The sequence below is a fragment of the Scatophagus argus genome, chromosome 19 (genome assembly GCF_020382885.2).
Source record: "Scatophagus argus isolate fScaArg1 chromosome 19, fScaArg1.pri, whole genome shotgun sequence".
Classification (NCBI taxonomy): Eukaryota; Metazoa; Chordata; class Actinopteri; family Scatophagidae; genus Scatophagus; species Scatophagus argus.
Genome location: NC_058511.1, coordinates 18,384,489 through 18,405,062, shown reverse-complemented (window position 1 = coordinate 18,405,062; position 20,574 = coordinate 18,384,489). Strand labels below are relative to the sequence as shown.

General features: G+C 41.1%; 2 protein-coding genes across 4 annotated transcripts in view; both read left to right on the top strand.

Moving 5' to 3' along the window:
* The first annotated feature begins 273 nt into the window (after positions 1-273).
* On the top strand, positions 274-7,045 carry traf3ip2a (TRAF3 interacting protein 2a). 2 transcript variants are annotated; one of them, XM_046373524.1, is made up of 10 exons: positions 274-362; positions 869-914; positions 1,011-1,433; positions 2,446-2,563; positions 2,697-2,857; positions 2,969-3,057; positions 3,140-3,208; positions 3,296-3,400; positions 4,006-4,080; positions 5,040-7,045. In XM_046373524.1, exons 2-10 carry the CDS (start codon positions 899-901, stop codon positions 5,184-5,186), a joined length of 1,203 nt encoding a protein of 400 aa, XP_046229480.1. In that variant the 5' UTR covers positions 274-362; positions 869-898; the 3' UTR covers positions 5,187-7,045. The 2 variants fall into 2 exon arrangements, with proteins under 2 accessions (XP_046229480.1, XP_046229481.1); XM_046373525.1 differs by lacking the exon at positions 274-362 and having other exon boundaries at positions 877-914; positions 986-1,433.
* A 5,901-nt stretch (positions 7,046-12,946) lies between these two features.
* Positions 12,947-20,574, top strand: part of rev3l (REV3 like, DNA directed polymerase zeta catalytic subunit) — a 72,485-nt gene continuing 64,857 nt past the window's right edge. For both annotated transcript variants that reach the window (XM_046373660.1, XM_046373659.1), the window contains exon 1: positions 12,947-13,639. In XM_046373660.1, the coding sequence (XP_046229616.1) occupies positions 13,501-13,639 (139 nt within the window). In that variant the 5' untranslated portion in view covers positions 12,947-13,500. The remainder of the gene's footprint in view (positions 13,640-20,574) is intronic.

The following is a 20,574-nucleotide window of genomic DNA, read 5'->3' as shown; positions in this document are numbered from 1 at the left end:
AAGTACTGCTACCATGGCTGTACTTGTTTTGTCAATCATACAATACAGATGAGCTATATAAAATAAACTTATGAATGTGGATGGACTATTGTAGTAGTAAATGTGATCCAGAGGAGGTTCAAAATTGATTTTCTTTTATTTCTTGAACATTCATATCATCTTTTCTAATGGTTGGATGAAAATAAGACAACCTGACTGGCCACAGAATACCTTCCCATAACCTGCCAGTGGCAGTCTTAAGGCCCCGCATTATTTGCATAAATGGATCACGAGACTTCCCTGCTTTACATAGTGGGAACACTTCCTGTTTGCCTCAGAACAGGTTTGTGCTGTTGCGGATGCATAAGCAGGTCTAAGTGAAGGTAGGTGTGGGATTACAGCGAAGTTCTGCTTTATACTTTGTGTGTGAATTCACAGGGAAAACCTACTGGAAACTTTTGAGCTTTTACTTGTTATTTTAGAAGACATACGTGACATACCTGCGGATCAGTGATTTTGACCTTTGTACTCATCTGACGCGTTCGTGTTTTCTTACTCTCAAACTCGCCTCTATGTAGATTTCCACACCTACTCAGTCAGAAAGAAACAAGACTATTTGTTCTTAGGAACAGTTTATACTTGATCGTGTTCATTCTGATACTTTTCTGTTTTCCATTTCTAAAATGCGTGTTTTAACTATTCATCATGATTGTTAGTTTTTTACTTGTCAGTACTGGCTTTGTTGTTAAAAGAGCACTCTGAAGCTCTCAGTTGAAACGTTGGTTGTTTTCTTACCAGTTGTGCTTACGTAATTTACTGTCCATGTCTCTTTAAGTTCCTGCACTCTCTTAAATACCTTTGACATTGTTTTCATTCTTTTTTTTACCAGAGGCAACAGATACGTTTCCTCATCGGCAAAATGGACTCTTTCAAAGGTAAGAAACAAAACCATGTCAGACAGCAGCAGTTATTAATCAGTTCAGAATGTCTTTCAAGTGCAAACTAGTTGATCTGTTGGCTCTTGTTGTCAGGACCTTGCCCTCATCAGAGTGTTCCTGTTGAGATGGATGAGAGCATGACACCCTCCAGTCTAGACTTGGCCTTTCTTCACTCTTGTAAACAGTGTAGCGGACACACAGAAAGCAGCAACAGGCCGCAGGACCATGATCAAACAAGAGGGGCGGCACACAATGTTGACCAGTGGAGACTCTCCAAGAGCCAGTACCCGCATGCCCCAGAAGCAGTCAGGCATCCTGCTCCACAGCCTCCCTTCGGCCTTCCTACACACTCAGGACGGATGGAGCACCCCCACCCTGCACCCTGGCACCAACGCAGAGGCTGTTCCCCGGATCACAGTGTGGAGGCTGAAGGCTTGGAGCCCCCTCTGCCGCTCATGTCTGACGTTAGCCGCACCTACTATGTCCCACCACAATACCGTGCAGCACGTGCGCCTGGTTGGTGTCATTAGAAGCAAAAAAATTGTCTGATTTACTGTCATATATGTGTGTGTGTGTGTGTGTGTATCAGATGACAGATGACAGCATTTAAAGGGTCAGTTCACCCAAATTAGAAAAAAAACATGTTTGACATAAATAATGACTCTAATTACAGTGCCATGGGACACAAATACCCTCCATTGAATCCACTGAGACCTGCACATGTTAATGGGGCAATGTTAGGTTAAAATGCTCATTAATGCAGGTATACCTTAGGAATGTATGCAAAATTAATAAATGTGCACAAAATGGATTAGATAGATAGATGGATTAATGTGTTTCAAGTTCAATGAAAATCTTGTTAAAGGGTTTCTATCTATGCCCAGCTGCAATGGAGGTGAATTTGAATTTTGTTTGAGGTGTTAGTATATTTGAAATATAATATTTAAAAATTCAACAGCAACGTCTCTTTCCAGAAAAACTGTTTCTCCAGAGGTAGTTCCAATGAAAACTGCCTCACAGAGCCATCAGCAAGCTGTAACCTCTTAATCTTCTATATTGTTTTTGAATTTTTTTTTTTTCTTTGCTATTAAATAGTTGGGTCACACTATCTTAATGAGATGTTCACCCAATACTAATTTCATCTGTGTTGGTCTCAACAGAGACTTTTCGTGTCCCATGACACATATAGCTACAGTCATTAGTAGGCTATAATGAATGAGTTTGGGATATAATAATGATATGTTTAACAAATATATTATTGAAAATAATTGACTAGAGGCAACATAACTCTATAATTATTATTGTTATTATAATTGGCCTTCAGAAGCCTAAATCTGCTAATCAAGATTGTGTGCCAGAAGTAGGACAGACAACAGAATAATTGGAATAACTGCCATAACTGGAACCCTTCATTTGATTGTGAGAGATTTCGTTTTGTTAGATATCAACTGGCTGCTGCTCATTGTGTTTCTGTTAAGTCTGCATGCAAACTGTCAGACATCTGCTCATGCTCCACATCGCTCTGCAGGCCCTGATCCAGTGCAGGGGAGTTTTCTCAGACAGTGTGCATGCTGCCCTCCAGCAAAGATGCCCCATCCCATTAGGAATTCTCCACACCAGGAGTTTCGACATCACCAGCAGTTACGGTACGAGAACAAACCATTCCTGTCCTGTTTGTCATTATGATCTAATATCTGACATCTGATAATTAAAGCTGATTCATGCGATACTTCACATGTCATAGGTAAATAGCTTGTTCCTGGTTATTTCTCTCCTCAGGAATCCAAATGCTCCAAATGGTCCACATGGACCTCCCCCTCAGTGTGCGAATTCCCTTGGAGAAGTGATCCATGAGGTCAGTGTGAATTACCCCATCCTTCCTGATCCATTACCAGCCACAAAGGAGTTCAGGAGGACCATCAGTCTACCTGAGGAGTGTAGTAAGTTTCACTCGTGTGCCTGCATGAACACATGCATGTGATATTCTTTTCATAATCTTTAAGTTTGTGGTGGATAGAGTTCAGGATGTTTCCCTAACTTCTCATTGACAGGGAATGTTTTCATCACGTATTCCGTGGACACAGCCCAACAAATTATTCCTTTTGTCAAATTTCTGAATGATAACGGACTCAGACCAGCTGTGAGTCCCATCAAATCTCCATCATATTTGACCTAAAGTGACTTTCCGTGCAAACATTCACACCCTGTCTGTCTCTCAATAGATCGACATCTTTGAAAATCCAGTCCAAATAATGGGCATCACCAAATGGATGGACAGATTTTTGAATGATGTGAGTGTGGCTATTACGACTGAGCAGAGAATAAATCAAGTCGCAATCTGTGTTCTTCTAGCTGACAGTGTAATTTCCATTTCACAGAAGTCAGTGCTCATCATTGTGGTCATCAGCCCCAAATACAAGGAGGATTTGGAGGGAGATGCAGGTGATGAGCATGGCCTGCACACCAAGTACATTCACAATCAGGTGGGAACTCAAGTCACTCTCAAGAGAGCTGTCAAAGGACAAAAACGTCAAACATCACCTTCTAGTGGCGAGCTTATGTCATTAAACTCTCTCTGCCCACGTGCCGACAGGAAGAGGAGAATGAGGAAATGCCCTCCGAGACTTGAATAGATGCCAGTTCATTTCCCAGCTCCACCCAGTGTCCCCTCACTCACAGTCCCACAGTGTTAATGTGTCACAGGTGCCGCAGCAACGCAGCTGTGGGCCTGGAAGGCTGTCACAGCTCACTGATGCTTAGTGCAGTCGTGTCTCTTTATTGTTTATTGTCAAAGAATGCATCAAATGGAAAAAAAAAAATTGACAGCTTTTCAGTCATTTTATTGTTATCCAAAGAGAAAACGAATTTCGCCTTTGTGTTGTGTCCAGTTTTCACTACATTTTTCAGACTAAAATGCTTCAGGGAGTTCTGTAAATTTAAAGAGCAGCTCGGTGAATCAGAAGCTCCAATTCAACTTAGAGTAAACATGGGCACATGGACAAATGCTAACATGCTAACTTTAACCACACAAAAGTAATTTGATTATCCTTGATATCCTGATTATCCTTTTCTTCTCTTGTTGGTACAGATCCAGAATGAGTACATCCAACAAGGCTGCCTGAACTTCAGACTGGTACCTGTGTTGTTTCCTAATGCAACCAAGGTAAGTACAAGCAACAAACCAATTAAAAGTTCAGTTCATTGAAGCTCATCTATGACTTTGTAAACAATGTAAGTAACAAAAAAGAAAAAACTCATAACCATATCTTATGGTTATCAGTCAGCTCTCTTTCCTGAGTGATGATCACATGAGATATATGAGAACATTAGATTACAGTGCTGACCCTCATCACGACCCTCAAGCCCACCCTCAAGGTGACAACCCCACTAGAGGTTAAATAGCTGGATTTGCCCCTTCAGTCTCAGAACTGAAGAAGCCTTTCGGATGAGAGGTGAAACATCTTCAACCTAAAGATCTCCGGTTGCCTTCGCTTCTACCACTTCAGCTGTCATGTCGTGTTGACATGTCGCAGTCAGGAAAGCTCATAAATGATGGCTGGATTCTGCTTAGATGGAATGATGAATGCGATGTCCGCTGCTGTCTTAGGAACTCCTTCACGATCAAACACATTCTGTTAAAAATGCCACATTCTGAAATTATGATTACTGTATTGATGTAATTTCTAGTTTACATTTAATTATGAATTGCATATATTTCTATGGGCATACTGTATACCTGAGGTTTTGCTAAATAAAATGCAAATGAGGTTTTTTTTCCCATTCTGTGCTTTAAGGGGAAGGTTTCCATGTACATCCTAAAAATGAGGCTCAGATGCTATGCAATGGATTGTACAGTTTTTAGATTCATGAGTCATGTGCTGTAGAGTGTGTTAACAGTTCAGCTGTTATTTGGCAGTTAATTAGTCAGGGTAAAACACAATGTATTATTTAAAAAACACGCACTGTTAAGTGATTCGCGGAAAATCTTGAGGACAGATCTACGTCTCTCTGAGTGACACCCTTATCCACCTTTAAGTGTTTTGGGTAGCTGAAGCTCTCATGTCTGGAGTGACTCACTAACACTATCTGACCCACTGTGCTGTCTCCATGTCCATGCTACAGAGACATGTCCCCAGCTGGCTCCAGAGTACCAGGATCTACCGCTGGCCCGATGACAGCCAGGACCTGCTGCTGCGCCTGTTCAGGAGGGAGCGCTACATCATGCAACAGCGAGGGGGTAACCTGACCCTCACTCTTCGTCCCCTTTGAGAAACAGGACGAGGACACTTGTGGAAACTGTTCAGTTTAAAGAAATGGTTCGGTATGTGAAAACGATGACGATGGGTTTCATAATCCTTGCTGAGGTCTGTCATTAGCTGTAAGGTGTTTCCCCACCTGTCGCTTGCTTTTGAATACAGATTTTATGTTGTCATGTTGTTTTATAGTTCATTATACCAGTGTTTCTAATCACTACATACTCCATCTGAATGCTGCTCAATCTTCTTCACTGTAGATAACATTTGAGCTGAGAACCAACACAATCCATTAAAAATCATTACGTGTTCTATAAATATTTTAAAAAGCTTTGATAAGTTTACTGATTTAGTTTGCCATATTACCATAATGTAACTTTGTTTACTTTCTGGTCTAATTAATGATATCAAAATGTTAGTTACTGATATCAACAATCCTGCTCATGGAAATCTTCACTGTAGATGTCTTCAATTGCGTTCCTACATTACGCATATGATAAATACAATTTTAGATCTCTGAATTTTGTTAAATAATTGGTATGTGAGGGTGGAATTGTAACTAGTAGGAATGTCATTTTAGATATCACAGTTGTAACTAATGAAAATGACATTCATACTAGTAAAATGGCAAAATGGCAACATGTCCAAAGTGGTTTGTTGATATGTCAAGCATGTACATATCTGTACATATGTGTAAATGACATTTTTACTAGTCAAACCTAAATCACTTCTAGTCACTGATTTACTGTTTAAAGGCCTTGCCATACACTCCATTTCATTTTGACTTTATCATTAAGTCAGGCACAAACTTCTGCTTTGCAGGGCTGGCTCTGCTTTATTGTGGTCTATCTATATACTGAATAAATTTAATTCTCTTTTTATTTTGTATCATTATTTAATATTCAGTTATTCATGCATTATTCAAAGCTCAAAGTTGTTAATTTTCTCACTTTATCGTGGCATACTCCAGGCCCCACAGTCCACCATGTGTGCATTTCTAAGTGAAGTCTATACTTATAACCAGTAGGTGGCAGCATATCCCAAACAATGACAGCATGCTCAGCCTTGACAACTTCTCATGGCAAATCTAATTTCCATTCAACATACAGCACATTGATGTTATTAATGCTATGCTTTTACATTGCTTTGGAATAAAAGCCATTGTGCCATTGTTTCATCTAACCAGTTGGGATATCTTATTTTCATTCTGACTGTGTTAAAAGAAGAACTGAGTTTTAGGGGGGTCTTGACAGCAACATTATGCAGGTATTTCCCTGCCATGATAAGGCTTAGGTGCAGCACCAAAGCTGTTTTATGCACCACCTAAGATGGATGAAATAGAATCAATGTGGAGATCATCAAAACTAACCAAATGATCTAATGGTTGTAGTTAGTCTCCAGTTGTTTACAACATTTTGGACACAGATACAGCACTAATAATGGTCCACAATGATGTGAAATTGAGTGTTTTGATTTTTATTTTTTTTTAATTGAAAAATGTAAAGTTGTCTTGGGAGAGGAGCCCCAAACTCCCCACCGACTATGTGCACCTAAGTCTTCCATGAACCTGGAGAAAACACTAAGCGTGACAAAGGATCCGTGTCCATGGGAAGTCTGTCCAATGGACAGACACTTTGATAAGCAAGTGCTGCTGCGTGGGACCAACAGCTGTCCAGCTCCACCTTGAACTTTACCATTTGTGCACTGGCATTGTGCACCTGGTTAGCAGACCTTATAAAAAAAACTGATTGGCTCACATTTGTGTGTGTAAGGGGAATTCTGGTGATGTCCAGGCTTTTATCAGCTCCTCCATTATGGAGCTGTCTGTAAACATGAGCGCTGCCAGTTCCAATAAATCCACTGTTTGTTATTGTTCCAGGACTCATGTGCCACTAGGCTCTGCCTTATCTGGTGTGTCCAAAGCAGCCAGACACAGATATTTCCCCAAAAGGGCATGGATCACCTATCCATCTACCCTGCTTCTTGTAAAATACACTCCCAACACTGACTCATTATGACCATTTTCCTACTTCTACAGTATATCCATGACGATAAGCATTTCATGCCTAATAAGAACTGCTCTTGTCCACCACATCCTGCTTTTATTTCTTTCCATTTCTATTTTCACATTATACAATCGGGGAGGAAGGGTCATGTTGACACAGGCAGTTGTGGAGTTTGAACCTGTGATCTATTAGTAAAAAGATAGCCAATTTAACATTCCGGTCAGCCTGCCTCCACCAGGGCAACACGAGTATGTGGGATTGTCTTTGTTCAACCTCATAAGGATTTGTATGAGAAAGAGAGGAGTCAAGGTCAGAGGACAAATTCACTTTTTTCTGATATAAATCATCTCTACAGGGAAAAATAACTTAACTTAAGGTCTCTAAGGAACTGAATGAAAATCACAAACAGACTGCCTCAAACACCAGACTCAAACAAATCACAGCATTCACACTATCAACAGGATAGTTCTCCTTTGTGAGCCGGGTCCTGCTCAAGGTTTCTTCCTGTTAAAAGGTTTTTCCTTGCCACTGTCTGCTTGCTCAGGGGTTCAGGCTCTGGGTCTCTGTAAAGCATCTAGAGACAATTTTGATTGTATAAGGTGCTATATAAATAGAATTGAACTGAATTGAATTGACTTGAATTGAAAACACTTTTTTAAAAAAGAAAAAAGATTGGTTTTCATGATAGAGATGAATAAAAATGGCACTTTCACCATCACAGTTTGAGACTCTATTCCCACTGGGGACATCTGTACTAAAATGTATGCACTCAGTGTACTGTAAAGCACTTTAGATAAAAGCTCCCACCAAACACTGCATTAAATATGGCATATATAATATTTCTGGATTAGTCTGAAATTAAATGTGTCACTCACAGACCTCAGGCATGCTGCTAGCAAACACAAGCAGAAGCCTGCTGATTGGCTCATTAAGAGGGCCCAGCTCTCGCTCAAGGTCAGCACATACTCGGTCAGACAGAGGTTCCCTCTCCATCGAGATGAAAATGCTAATGAAACAACCAATGTCCCCATCATGACCCAGACAGAACCAGCTGTTTGGAGCATTAGGGCTACTTCAGTGCAGAGGAGAAAGCAGTGAGCTCAGCACATCCTCCAATGCTACTTGCCATGTACAGGCCATTGCAGAAATGTGAGTGGAATGGTGAACAGCTAAAAGCTATGTAGGAGGCAAGAAGGCATCATACACTCAGTGGTGCACAATGTGCTGTTGAGGTAATGAAAGATTTTAAAAGATAAGGTTATCACTGGTGAAGTCTTTGGAGACATGTTTAATTAATCTGTAATAAAACGCTACCCCACCCCAACAGATTTTTGGCTTACAGCCAATATACTGTGTAATAGCATATTATTTCTTTTTTGTTGTTTGTTGTTCTTTTTGCCTACTGCCTATACAACTTGTATAAATCTTTTTAGCAGTCAATATAAAGACATAGTATGTCAAATTTCCATATCAGTATGTCTGAAAATGACTAGACATTTGTTATATATTTAGCTGAGCTGTATACTTAAATTATCCCGAGTGATTCTAACAATGCTCATATTCAACCAACAGCGCATTTCATTTGGTCACCTGTCATTATAGTTTCCAGGAGTCAAAGAGTGACGAAGGAAGTCAAAGAACGTGGCTAAATGTAACATAAATTAAACATAATGTCGTCTGTGAGTCACGTGGTGGATTTTCATTAGCAGTGGTGGCTTCACAATGAAGACATCAGCTTCTTTTGTTTGTTTGTTTGTTTTTTGCATATTTAAGAATATTGGTTATAACAAATACCAGAATGTATCATATAATATTTGTGAGAGATACCACAGAGACATGTCCTAGCACCTAGCTGCATCGTTCATCTGCCTTCATGATATACATATTACATGTCAGCGTCAGTCTGTTGTGATCTCATCGCACTTTGTGGTAATTTCATCCTTTTTTGTATCAATGTAATGTTTCCTTGTATGCTTACAGAGTTTCTGTGGTGTGTGTGCTAAAGCACTGCCAGGCTTTAAATTGGCCTAAAAAATTAGTGCATCATTTTCTTTATGGACTGATGTACCCTTGCGTGATTTCTTTCTGGTTAGATGAATTTCTTTAATTTTTTTATTTGTCCTTTCCACAATTACCAGAAATAACCAATAACAATGGGTTCCTGCAAATGGGATAAGTGAAGCTCTCCAACTCTTTGATTTGTGTCTGTTCTTGTTCATCTATTGCCGTGGCAAGTTTTAAAGTGGGGCAATGCTTGCTGTACAGTTGCATGGGGTTCACTGAATTGTTAGAGATTGAAAATTACCCAGCTCTTAGATATAATGTTATATATAATGTTGTAATTATAGTATGTTTTTGGTTGTTGTTTTTTTTTTAACCTTTTTGTCCTTTTTATTCTTCACAACCTATTGTTCAGGCTTGATATGGATATCATATTACACACAGGGTGAGTTGGGTATGAACCCAAGCTCCTGTGCAGGATTAAATTGAGTAACAGATCAATCACTAATCTTTCACTTTGGCTTAATGGACATTTGTGACACCGAGGAGAGTGTCTGACCTGCTCTAACTCATTTCCCATGATGACCAAAATGTTTTTATGTGACATTTGTTTAGATACCTGCTCATGTACATTATAAATGGTGTGTTGTTTGGGTATGTAATTTGTCCCCTTTTGAGACAATAATACTGTTACCATTTATTTTCATTCCATACAACATTCAGCACTCTTACCTCACTACTAATCACCCCACGAAAGACTGGAGAACAGCTGGATTCAGCCATTCATTCATATCCTGTCTGGTGAAGTTCTCAATTATAAACAATGTTATGCATTAAGGCCTTATTGTTGACTATAGCCATTCTACGGTCTTACCACCAAAAGCTGTGTAAGCTCACCAAAGCAAATTCCTATCAATTATGTTTAAGAAATTTTTGAAACCATAACCATTACGCTTGAGCCAGTCAACATTCCAGTTTTACTGTTTGGATTTGTGTGCTCTTATTTTGAAAATGCCCGACTGGATGATATTTCTAGTGAATTCATGAAAATTTTAATGGCCAAAATTTGTTTCAGACAAGGGTGTTTGAGGACAACACTACACCAAAAACACTATGATTGTCCAGCCCTACGGTTTTAGCAAATATACTCAAGGAAGGCTTCCAAGGCTTCAAAATCTTTCTCCTACTGGCAACATAAACATTTTGTAACTTGGTTAGCCAGAAAGTCAGTCAATAAAATCAGTAATTATGCCTCTCAGTTTATAACTGCTGGCCATAAACAAATATGCCAGATATGAGTCTTCCAAAATAAATTAGTTATTTTCACTCTGGTGCTTTGTATGACTGTTCTTGCTTAGTTTACAGTTTATTGATTTTTATGTGTTGTGTCTTGAGTTCATTCAGTGGGGTTGTCTGTTTTTTCCTCATCTAGTTTGTGTTCCCATTTTGATGTGATGAGTAAGTGATGCCTTTATTTCTCAATAATGATTCTGAAGCAGTCTGAGAAGTCTGAAGTCTGAGACTGAGGGTCTCCCCTAAGGAAAAGCTTATGTTAGAAACTAGAGTCGAATGTGTTCTATTTGCCACAACACAAGACAGCTTGTTTGTAATGTCATTCAGCCATTGTTGTTACAGCAACATCGACCGGTTATAAGCAGCACCAGTTGACAAGCAACACATTACTCAGTGTTTCATGCCTAACAAAACCATAGCTTTATGCCTATTGGCAGCAGTAAGACAGCACTGTGTATACAGCTTATTAATTTGGACACAAAAAGACAAATGCAATAAAAACACACAAAACCCCAGCTTTTATTTACAGTTGATGCTCTAGGCAGCAATCTTGGTATGCGAACTCGGCGTCCTCTGCAGACAGTTGACTAGTTCTATCGTTTCCAGCTTTTGTAGTCGGAAAACAACTCAGAAAACGACTTACGAGTGCAAATGCAGCCTATTTGTCCAGGAAGGAGAGCGACGGGGTGCCGCATCAGATGACCTGGCCTTCACAATCACTTGATCTAAATCCAACTCAGATGGTTTGGGATGAGTTGGACAGGAGAGTGAAGGAAAAACAGCCAACAAGTACACCTCTGGGAACTCCTTTGAGATTGTTGGAAAACCATTCCAGGTGACTACCTCATGAGGCTGGTTCAGAGGATGCCAAGAGTGTGCAAAGCTGTCATCAAAGAAAAAGATGGCAACTATATGAAAAACTGAAATCTGGGTTATTTAACATGTGTTTTTTGTTGACTACATAGTTCCACATTTGTTCTGTCATAATTTCCGTGTCTCCAATATTAATATACAATGTTGAAAGCAATAACAATAAAGAAAAAACACTGAATAAGAGGGTGTGTCCAAACTTTTGAGTGGTAGTGTATATTAAAGAAGTAAAACTGAAAGGGTGAACGGGAATTGGGGAACACTGACACTGATGTTTCTTTCATTGATGTTTGCATCCAGAGACATTGCTGACGGCTGTGTCCACAGGACCAGCTCTGAATCACTGTTGAAGAATCATGAAATACGCGCTTCATCAATTAAAACACTTGCTTACCGTTTGAATTAAAATGTTAGTCCATCCACCAGATAAATAGACAGATATAAAATGTATAGTGCCTCTATTTCTTCTTTGATCCAAGCATGAATCTGTTGATTAAAGTGAAAGCTGAAGTCCCTCCAAAAAATGTTTATTAGAATACAGCCTAATGTCTTGATTTTCACGGTCATGTATAATTTCATATTTTGAATATGTGTGTCCAGGAGCTTTCTTTGTGCCTAACTCAACCATCTCCATCTAAGATTAGCCTTCAATCTCAGGAGATTCATCAAAAATCATCAACTATACAATAAATTTTTTTTTCATTGCACAAGCAAGATTTAGAAAGCATCTGACAAAGCAAATGTCAATTTCTAAAAGATGAGATAGATGTTAGCAGCAGAATGTGAAGCTGGGCATGACACAAACCTAAATTATTCATCGTGATTTCTGAATGCATTGTCTGCGTGTATTGGCACATGCAGTAGCCCTTATATGCAACTAATTTTACAACATAGATGTCAATTGATTGCATTTTGAGCATGGAGTCAATAGTGAGACATATTTGAGAGCTAAAGTCAGTGTCATCCAGATGAGAAAATAACCATTGACCCATTTAGACAAACAGGATTTGTTACCTTCCAAACATTTAAACTAACTGCTGCTTAAAACCTTTATGAAATGAGTTTTTCGAGGTTGTCCTATTTAATATTGGTGGATTAGTAAAAATGAGTGTCAACAATTCAATAATTTAATTAGATATAGTATTAAATAAACTATCTGGGGCTATTAATAAAAAGACGGACGTCACAGCCAAAACTGGACGCATTCTGTTCGTCTTTGAAGGACCAAAATGTGAACGTCATCCGGGGGACCAAATGGAAATATTCGCTAAATGTTTGATTTATGTCCCATTCGGAACGTTGTAGTGGGGACAAACAGGGGACTGTAAGTGTCCAAGGAACGCCCCCTGTTTGTTGGGTATACAATTAACATTGTTAATTTCCTGTTTTGTTAAAACATCACCACTTTTATTAAAATGATGTCATAAAAACGACATCAACTGCTGACAGGGACATTATGATTAGTCACTCAACTGTGAAGACACGACCCTTTTTAACAGATGCCACTCGGGTTCCTGTTCGGAGAAACGCCAGACAGGCGTTTTCTAAGGCTTCAGGTGGCTCTTCGACTTCACCTTTATTCTGAAAATATAATCGGAAGTACTATTGTTATGCGTTCTGACTAGCTTACATTGCCTCATAGGGTTAGCTAACGCGGACTAGCCTGTTATGGAAGAAGGAACACAACTGGGGGGCTGTCTGATAAAACGGGACTGGCTGGGACTAGTTCTCAGGCGTGATTTGGAAAGATAACGCTACATACCGGAAGCCTGGAGAACGTCTTCCTGGCAGAAAACAAAAACAACATAGAGAGAGCTAAAATCACGGGACAGCTCCAGTTACAAGTACAACATGGACCCGACAGCTGCGGAGCGTACGATAATTACCCGCCGCCGTCGAGTTTAGCCCTTCCCGACCGCAGCTGAACCTCAAAGGCGGCGGTACCTCGGGGCTCGCTTAAGCCACGGGAATCTTTGTTCGTCTTTTTTTTTCATGGGACACAACCGGGCTTCCCCTCCGCTTTGTCGTTGTTTTACCGTAGTGACAACATCTCCCTCGGCCAGTATTGGTTGGCCACCGAGGTCGCCGCATCTTATGGACTCCTACCAGTAGTTTTTGTGGATTTTCTATCGGTCGGCGCTTCTAACGGAGGCGGCAGTCATGTTTGCCGTGCGTATCGTCACCGCAGACTTTTATCTGGCAAGTCCCATTAAAGACCTGGACGTCTGCTATTCTGAATTCAGGGAGAGTGACGTGAAGAAAGTGCCGGTGGTGCGGATATTTGGAGCAACACCCGCAGGTAAGCCAACTCTTCTGTTTATTTTTGTGTTTTGTTTTGTTTTATTTTTTAATTAAAGCGAATGGTGGCTGTGCTTCCTTGCAGCACTCCACGCGGTCTGTTTGTGGCTGCTGTTTGGACACGCGCGCGCACCAGCACGTCCGCACTGTATTGTTCAGAGACAGTGTAACGGGTCTAGTATGCCAAATGACGACAGGAAGATGATATAGGGTGTTGACATAATGTACCAACGCGTGCTCCACTGTTGCTTCGCGTACAGGCTGCCTGCAGCGGTGGGAGTTCTCGTCTGCTCCCCCCTCCTCACGGCTCCGCTTTGTTTTCGCTCCCCTACTCCCCATCATGGCATGGTATTGGCGAATGCCTCTGGCTTCAGGGCTCGACTTTTTGCCTCTACCTGCCATATGTGGCATTCAGGGACAGATTACACGTTTCCCCTTATAGTGGTTTTATTGTGTAGCAACCTGTGGAGTGTGGACAGCCGAGGCTACAACATACTGCCTGCTCTTTGAGCTTTTGGTTTAGCATTTTTTTTTAATTCCATAGCTTAATACGAGTATAATGACAGATATAGATAAAAGGAAACGAAACTTTGTTTATCCTCTCATTGAATTGGGTGACTTAAGTAACATTAGTGGCCAAATATATTAGTATCAGAGACTGAAACAAAAGGGAACAAATTTGTGGTTCTGCAAAATGAATCTGTTGTGTATTGTGCTCTTCAGAGGACAGTCCGGTCTGAAAGTGTGTATTATTATGCACGATGTCAATGTCTGAGACGTGATAAATGAAGCAGAATCCTACGTGGTGTGTACTGACATTACAATCCTATACGCATAAAATGTCATGGCTTACAGATTCCTGATGTAAAAAAAAAAATGATATGCACACACACTGTGCAAAGGAGGGGCTAACATTTTCTGCAGATCTGTGCTGTGAGATTGGGCGCGTGCCCTGCGCTCTAATAAATCCATTACAGCCAAGCACTCTGGGTACCTTAATCCCCACGCGGCAAAACAATAGAATCATTTCCTGCACAATGGCACAGCATTATCACCCCAGCCAAATCCTCTTGTAATTGCTGTGCCCTTTCCTCAACCCTATTTGACAGGTGAAAACACTATTGCAGTACAGTGACTGTGTATATTTTTAGCAGGGTTAGACCCCAGTAGGGAAAAGTCCAACTTGTCCCCCCGTGGTGTGGCAGCACTCCTTCACAGAGCGACCCAGAGTACCGCCTAACAGGGATGTACTTCAGTAAGGATTAAAGGATATAGGGCAGAGAACTAAAGGACAGTGGGCCAGCATTGGGTGTCAGGTCTATTTTGGTTCTGTCATAAACCAGCACGTTCGCATGCTGTTACACTGATATGAGGGGTCTGCACATACACTGCAGCAGAGGCAGCTCGGGTAGCTTGAGAAGCCATTCATCAACACTACAACAATTAAGCCAATGCACACAGCATTGGAATTATGTTGCACAATTTGGAGATACAGTGTACTGTATAGTGATATGGAATTTATCTTATGACTCTAGTCATCATCATCCTATTAGTGGTTAAATGTCATTTTTCCCCCTTTTGCTTGACTGGTTTTAATGGCTTCTTTATGGTTGACTTGATCCAGTGAGGAAAATTAAATGTTTGGTCAAGAGCTGAAACAACTGGTCAATAATTGATCATCAGAAAATTAATGGACAACAAGGAAAAATACCAAACAGTGCTGTCTGAAATGTAAATATTGGATGCCTTTCTTTGTCTCCTGGGATAATAAATGAAATATCTCTGTGTTTTGGACTGTTGGTGAGACAGTGAATATGACTAATTGACAATTAAATCTGTCCACCAAGTAACTTGTCCAAATTGTATTTTTTGGCATATGTCTTTTCAAAATTGTAGTTATTCAGAGTAAGTCACAGTGACTTTGCACTTAGCTGGCTGGTTGCCCTTTAAGTGGATCCTTATGCAGTTAGCAACAACAGCTAATCCAGTGGACTGCTCTCTGTTTACTGCCAGTCAGAGACGAGAAATCACTTTCAATCATTTCAAATTCTTATCCATAATGTATTTATGGCTGATTTTTACAGAGAATGTGTGGAGGTATGAAAGAGGTAAAATGTTGACCTGTGATTTTTTTTTCTTTTTTCTGATACACATCAGTTCCAGTTGTATCTTTAGCCATTCAAATGAGCTGGACTGATACAGATGTGATAATAACCTAACAGTGCTGCTGCTTTTCCTCCATTTTGTGGTAATGTTTGACTTGTGTGTCAGCTGGCGTCCACTCTTGTTTTAATCCTGTCTGATTGCCTGCACCTCTGATCCTGCCTGATTGGTTAACATTTTCGACTGTGGCAGTTAAATGCAGTGGTTGCTATTGTTTCCCTGTAAGATATCTGGTCTGAATGAGGCTATGTTTCTGCTTGCAGTAATGATTAAGTAATGTGTCTGTAGTTTGTGTGCTTCTGTGGGTGCTCTTGAGATTTCCACAGTTTGACTCTCCTCTTGCCTCAGTTTATATATCACTTGTGACGAGCTGGAATCAGCTCTGCATTTCCAGAAATAAGATTTCATCACCATCTGGAACACATTGAAGGTCAGAGGGCTCCCTTTCTTTCTCTGTAACTCAGAAACAGGCCACACCTCCCTAAAAGTAGCTACTTGTTAATATTTCCTGTTTCATTCATGGTGATTTTTATTGTCTGGCCTGAAGGGAGGAAATCATGAGCAGTTTTGCTCAATGTGTGTCAGCTTTTATCTCATCAGTGTGTTTACCCTGGTGTAAGTGGTCAGCAGTGCATCTGCACCATGTGGCTCTCTGCCTACAACCCCAGGCCTCGTATTGCCTGTCCTTCTCTGACCTAAACCATGTACGCTCCCACCAATCAGTGCTGTGTAATTCGATGCCACGCTTCCTGATTTTTTTCCTCTCCTCTCTTTGTTAGCATTTAGCTGCCCTGACTGTATTGCACCCATATACTGTACATGCACTCATTGTGATCAGTATTGTATTGTGCCTATGATAATAAAATCATTGGTATGCTTGTTGGGTGGAAATCTCCCAGGGCGGTAAACAACAAGCCCCTTCTCACACTGCTTAGACTTGCTGAGCTAACCTTTTGAGGTTTGACAACCTTGATCTACACAAGCTCTTTCCAGATGCACTCACAGACCCTGGGCCCCTTGACAGCAGGAGACGCACTGTTTTGGTTCCTCACTCGGACATGTGAGTGTTTATTAGGTGTGTGTAAGAGCAGAGAGGCAGGAAGGGCATGACCAATTGACCTGAATGAAAGGGGCCATGCATAGGCACAGGGGGGAATAAAAGTGAGGGCCTCTTCCTCCCCTCTGACCCCTCCCCTCGGGTTTATTTCTCTACAGGGGAACCCTAATGCCATCTGATGGAATTCCTCCTGGATCCATTAATAGGACAATAAGTGGATTCAAAAGGACTGTGTGGCTCATTAGGCAGAAGGTCATTGTCCCCTTAACTGTTTACTTTCCTCTCTCCCTGTCAGTTACTCAGGTTCAGTTATCATTCTCTTATAATTGAGCAAGATGCCTGTTTTATTGATATGGTTTCACTGGATTTGATTAAATTTTTTGTGCTCATAATTTTCCTGTTTTGTTTCAGAGAGGGCCCAGTTTGCGCCAGTGTTATAACAGTAATAAAAATAACCACAAGTATGTGACCGCATTGTCAGGAACACGACAAAGTCCAGGACTTAGTTCCATTGTGGTCCCTGATGTTCTATCTGTCTATCCTCGTCACGACTAGATGATAACAGCTGTTCATTCTCCAAGCTGGTATATATACAACCACAGAGTGCCGCATAGCAACACATCCATTTACAGATAAATATGCTAATTAGAAAACTAGCTCTGCAAGTTCCACAGCTCATTTTAATGCAAGTGTCAAAGTGTGTTGTGCTTTGGAGCTTCTTAGAGTAATAGTAAGGTGTGTTACATTTGAAAACTGTGGGTTTACTAGAGGTATGTTGAGCCATGTTGGTAATCAGACTGGCATTTATATCCTGGTTTGTTTGGATGGGGCTACACAGATCTGATACACCGGATCACTCAATAGTATCATTATTAAGTCCACAGCATTATGTCCATGACATTCCTTTTGTCAATGCCAGCATAATATTTAGTATTTATTCCATCTGTCATATTCATTCAGTCAAGGCAAGCTGACAGTTGAGCTTGTAGTGCCACAGCAATATCTGGCCTCATTTTACCTGACATAAAATAATCCTAATGAGTTGCATTAAAATATGGAACATGCAAACCACAGGCACGGATTCATCTGAAAGATCATATTCTCATAAAAACAAAGATTCCCCAGTACTCACTTCTTTTATTGACATGTATGTGGGTATGTACAGATGTAGTACTGTGCCTGTACTGTTTTCAAAATAGGATGGCATGGTGGTGCAGTGGTTAGCGCTGTTGCCCGACAGCAAGAGTGCTCTTGGTTGGATTCCGGGTTTCGGCCATTCTGTGTGGAGTTCGCATGTTCTTCCTGTGCTTGCGTGGGTCTCCGGGTACTCTGGCTTCCTCACCTGGTTCCAAAAACATCAGGTTAATTAGCTACTCTACATTGCCCCTAGGTGAGTCTTTGTGTGTCAGCCCTGTGATTGACTGGCAGCCAGTCCAGGGTGTACTCCGCCTCTTGCCCACAGTCAGCTGGAATAGGCTCCAGCTGTGCCCCCCAGCCGTGCCCCCTGGTACGCTGGTACAGTTTCTGTCATGTCTCTTTTGCAGGGACCTACCGACATCCAAAAGCATTTTCAGTTTGTTATCTTGTTTCATAGAAAGGTTTGTCCAGACAGGGCTGCCGTGGTGAAGAGCTTAAACAGACCCCCACCTCCACCCCCACTAGAGGGTTGCTGGATCCACTGTGAATTTTCAGTATGAATTAAATTTATTGTGTTTTTAGCCATTGAACGCAGTGCTGCAAGCAATTGTGGGCATCCTTTTTTGCAAAAGTCTTTTAATTTAAGTACCAGATGAAACTAACATAGTGAGGCTGCAGTATCATCACTACTCCTGGTTTTACATTTTAGTCCTTATTAAATTCTCTTAAATTCCCTTGCAATTGAAATGCTGTGTGATTGACTTGGAACCCTGCTAAGATCACCAGGTGGAACACAAGTGACAAGTTGGATACTGTAGGTGTGGGTATACATTAAGCTGATCACGTGGTATTGTTGATTGAGCTAAAATGCCAGCTTTGGCAAGGACAAATTTGTCCTGATAAACACACATCATTAAGTTTTATTTGCAGTTTAAATTAGCCTTCACTGATTAGTACCTTGGTAGCAGCTCACTCCTCCTGATGCATTGAGTCATTTTGCTTGTTCAGTTACTCTGTATGTTTCTTACCCTTTCTCTCCTGTGTCCTGTCCGCTGTGCATACAGAACTGTCCAAGACTCCTCAGCTACAGAGTAGACTTGTAGACAAAATATGTTACCTGCTAAAGTGGCTGGCATCAGAGTAGTTGAACTAAGCTGACTAACTGGTTTCTGGTGATGGTTTTCTTTTGTCTTGGAGGAGCTGTGAGTGTATAGCAGCTGCCTCAGTGTCCTTGCTGTTGCTGCAGCCCAGTCAAACTGATTGATGGCTATAATAGCTCCCTTCGACTCCACAGCGGGTATCCGAAGGCATCACTGTCGAGGGCACAGGCCTGACACTGCAGCAATCCTTGTCCCTGATGCGTTTCCTGTCACCTCGATTCACACTGAGTCAGGTGGGCTTGGTGACTTTGCTTTAACATCTGTAGCTGTTGGATGTCTTTTTCAGCTACAGGAATCCCACTCACTGTTGTACAGGGAGTTCAAAATACCTGCTCACCTGTCACTGTAATTTAGTGTCTTGCCCAAGGACACTACAGCAGTGGTACAGCAAGCAATGTGAAAGCACCCGTATGTCCAATCCAGCCTTTGTTATGGCTTTGACTGTCTCCTGAGCTGTCCTTTCAGGAGACAAGCCCTTTAAGTGGAGACTCAACTGTCTAATTAAACCCCATTCACTTATACAGTCTATCCTTGAAATGTACCAAGAACATTCCCTGAGTCTTGCAGACTAAAAAACTTAAAAATAATAATAGACATGTGCTGCTGCATACACATCTAATCTTGCCCCATGTTCTTCCTCTAAGTTTTATGGCAGGTGCATCCAGAACTGTTGCGTTACTGCCAAATTATAACCAGCAGCATCTGTCTAAAGACTCACGCACAACAATGGCCAGTGTTTTTTAGAGAGAGAGAACCATAGTTATCTAGTGTTTCAGTCCAGAGTGAGCCCTCCTGTGGTTACCTCAGGGTGATGGGAATAGATGGCTTTGTTGCTGGATTCCCCATCCCCATTTCATTTTCCCAATTAACCAGTCAGTCTGTTTTTTTATTGTAGAGAGGAGCAAGATTACACTGTTCGTTACAGACCATTGTTAAACATTGAATATTTTCTCATGTGCAAATACTATTCCTCAGAATGGTAATGCTCATCTGTCCAATTCACTTTCCATTTCCTGACTGTTCAGGTGTCACTGAGCCACAGGCCATGGAGTGTCCAACTGAGGTCCACATACCTGCCTTTTAATCTAATTTCAAATGGACTACCTACTGTGTGTGTTATAAACCACTAGAGCATTCAGGTTGTGACAGAATAAACCCCACCCAAGGCTGCAGAACCTTGGAGTTGTTGTTCTCTGGTAGCTGCATGTCAGATGGCTTTGCCAATGAGGTAATGTGATTTTGTTCATTTCTGTGGTGAGATGGATGTCCATTGGTGAGGGTGGAGAGGGGATAACAGGAAGTATTTTGTCTTTTCATACAGCTGTATTAAAAAAAAAAAAGCGCAGCGCCTGCTCGTGCAGGGGCCGCTGAGGACTACATTTGACCTGAGGTTTGTAAAATCGCCACTCTTCGCAGCAC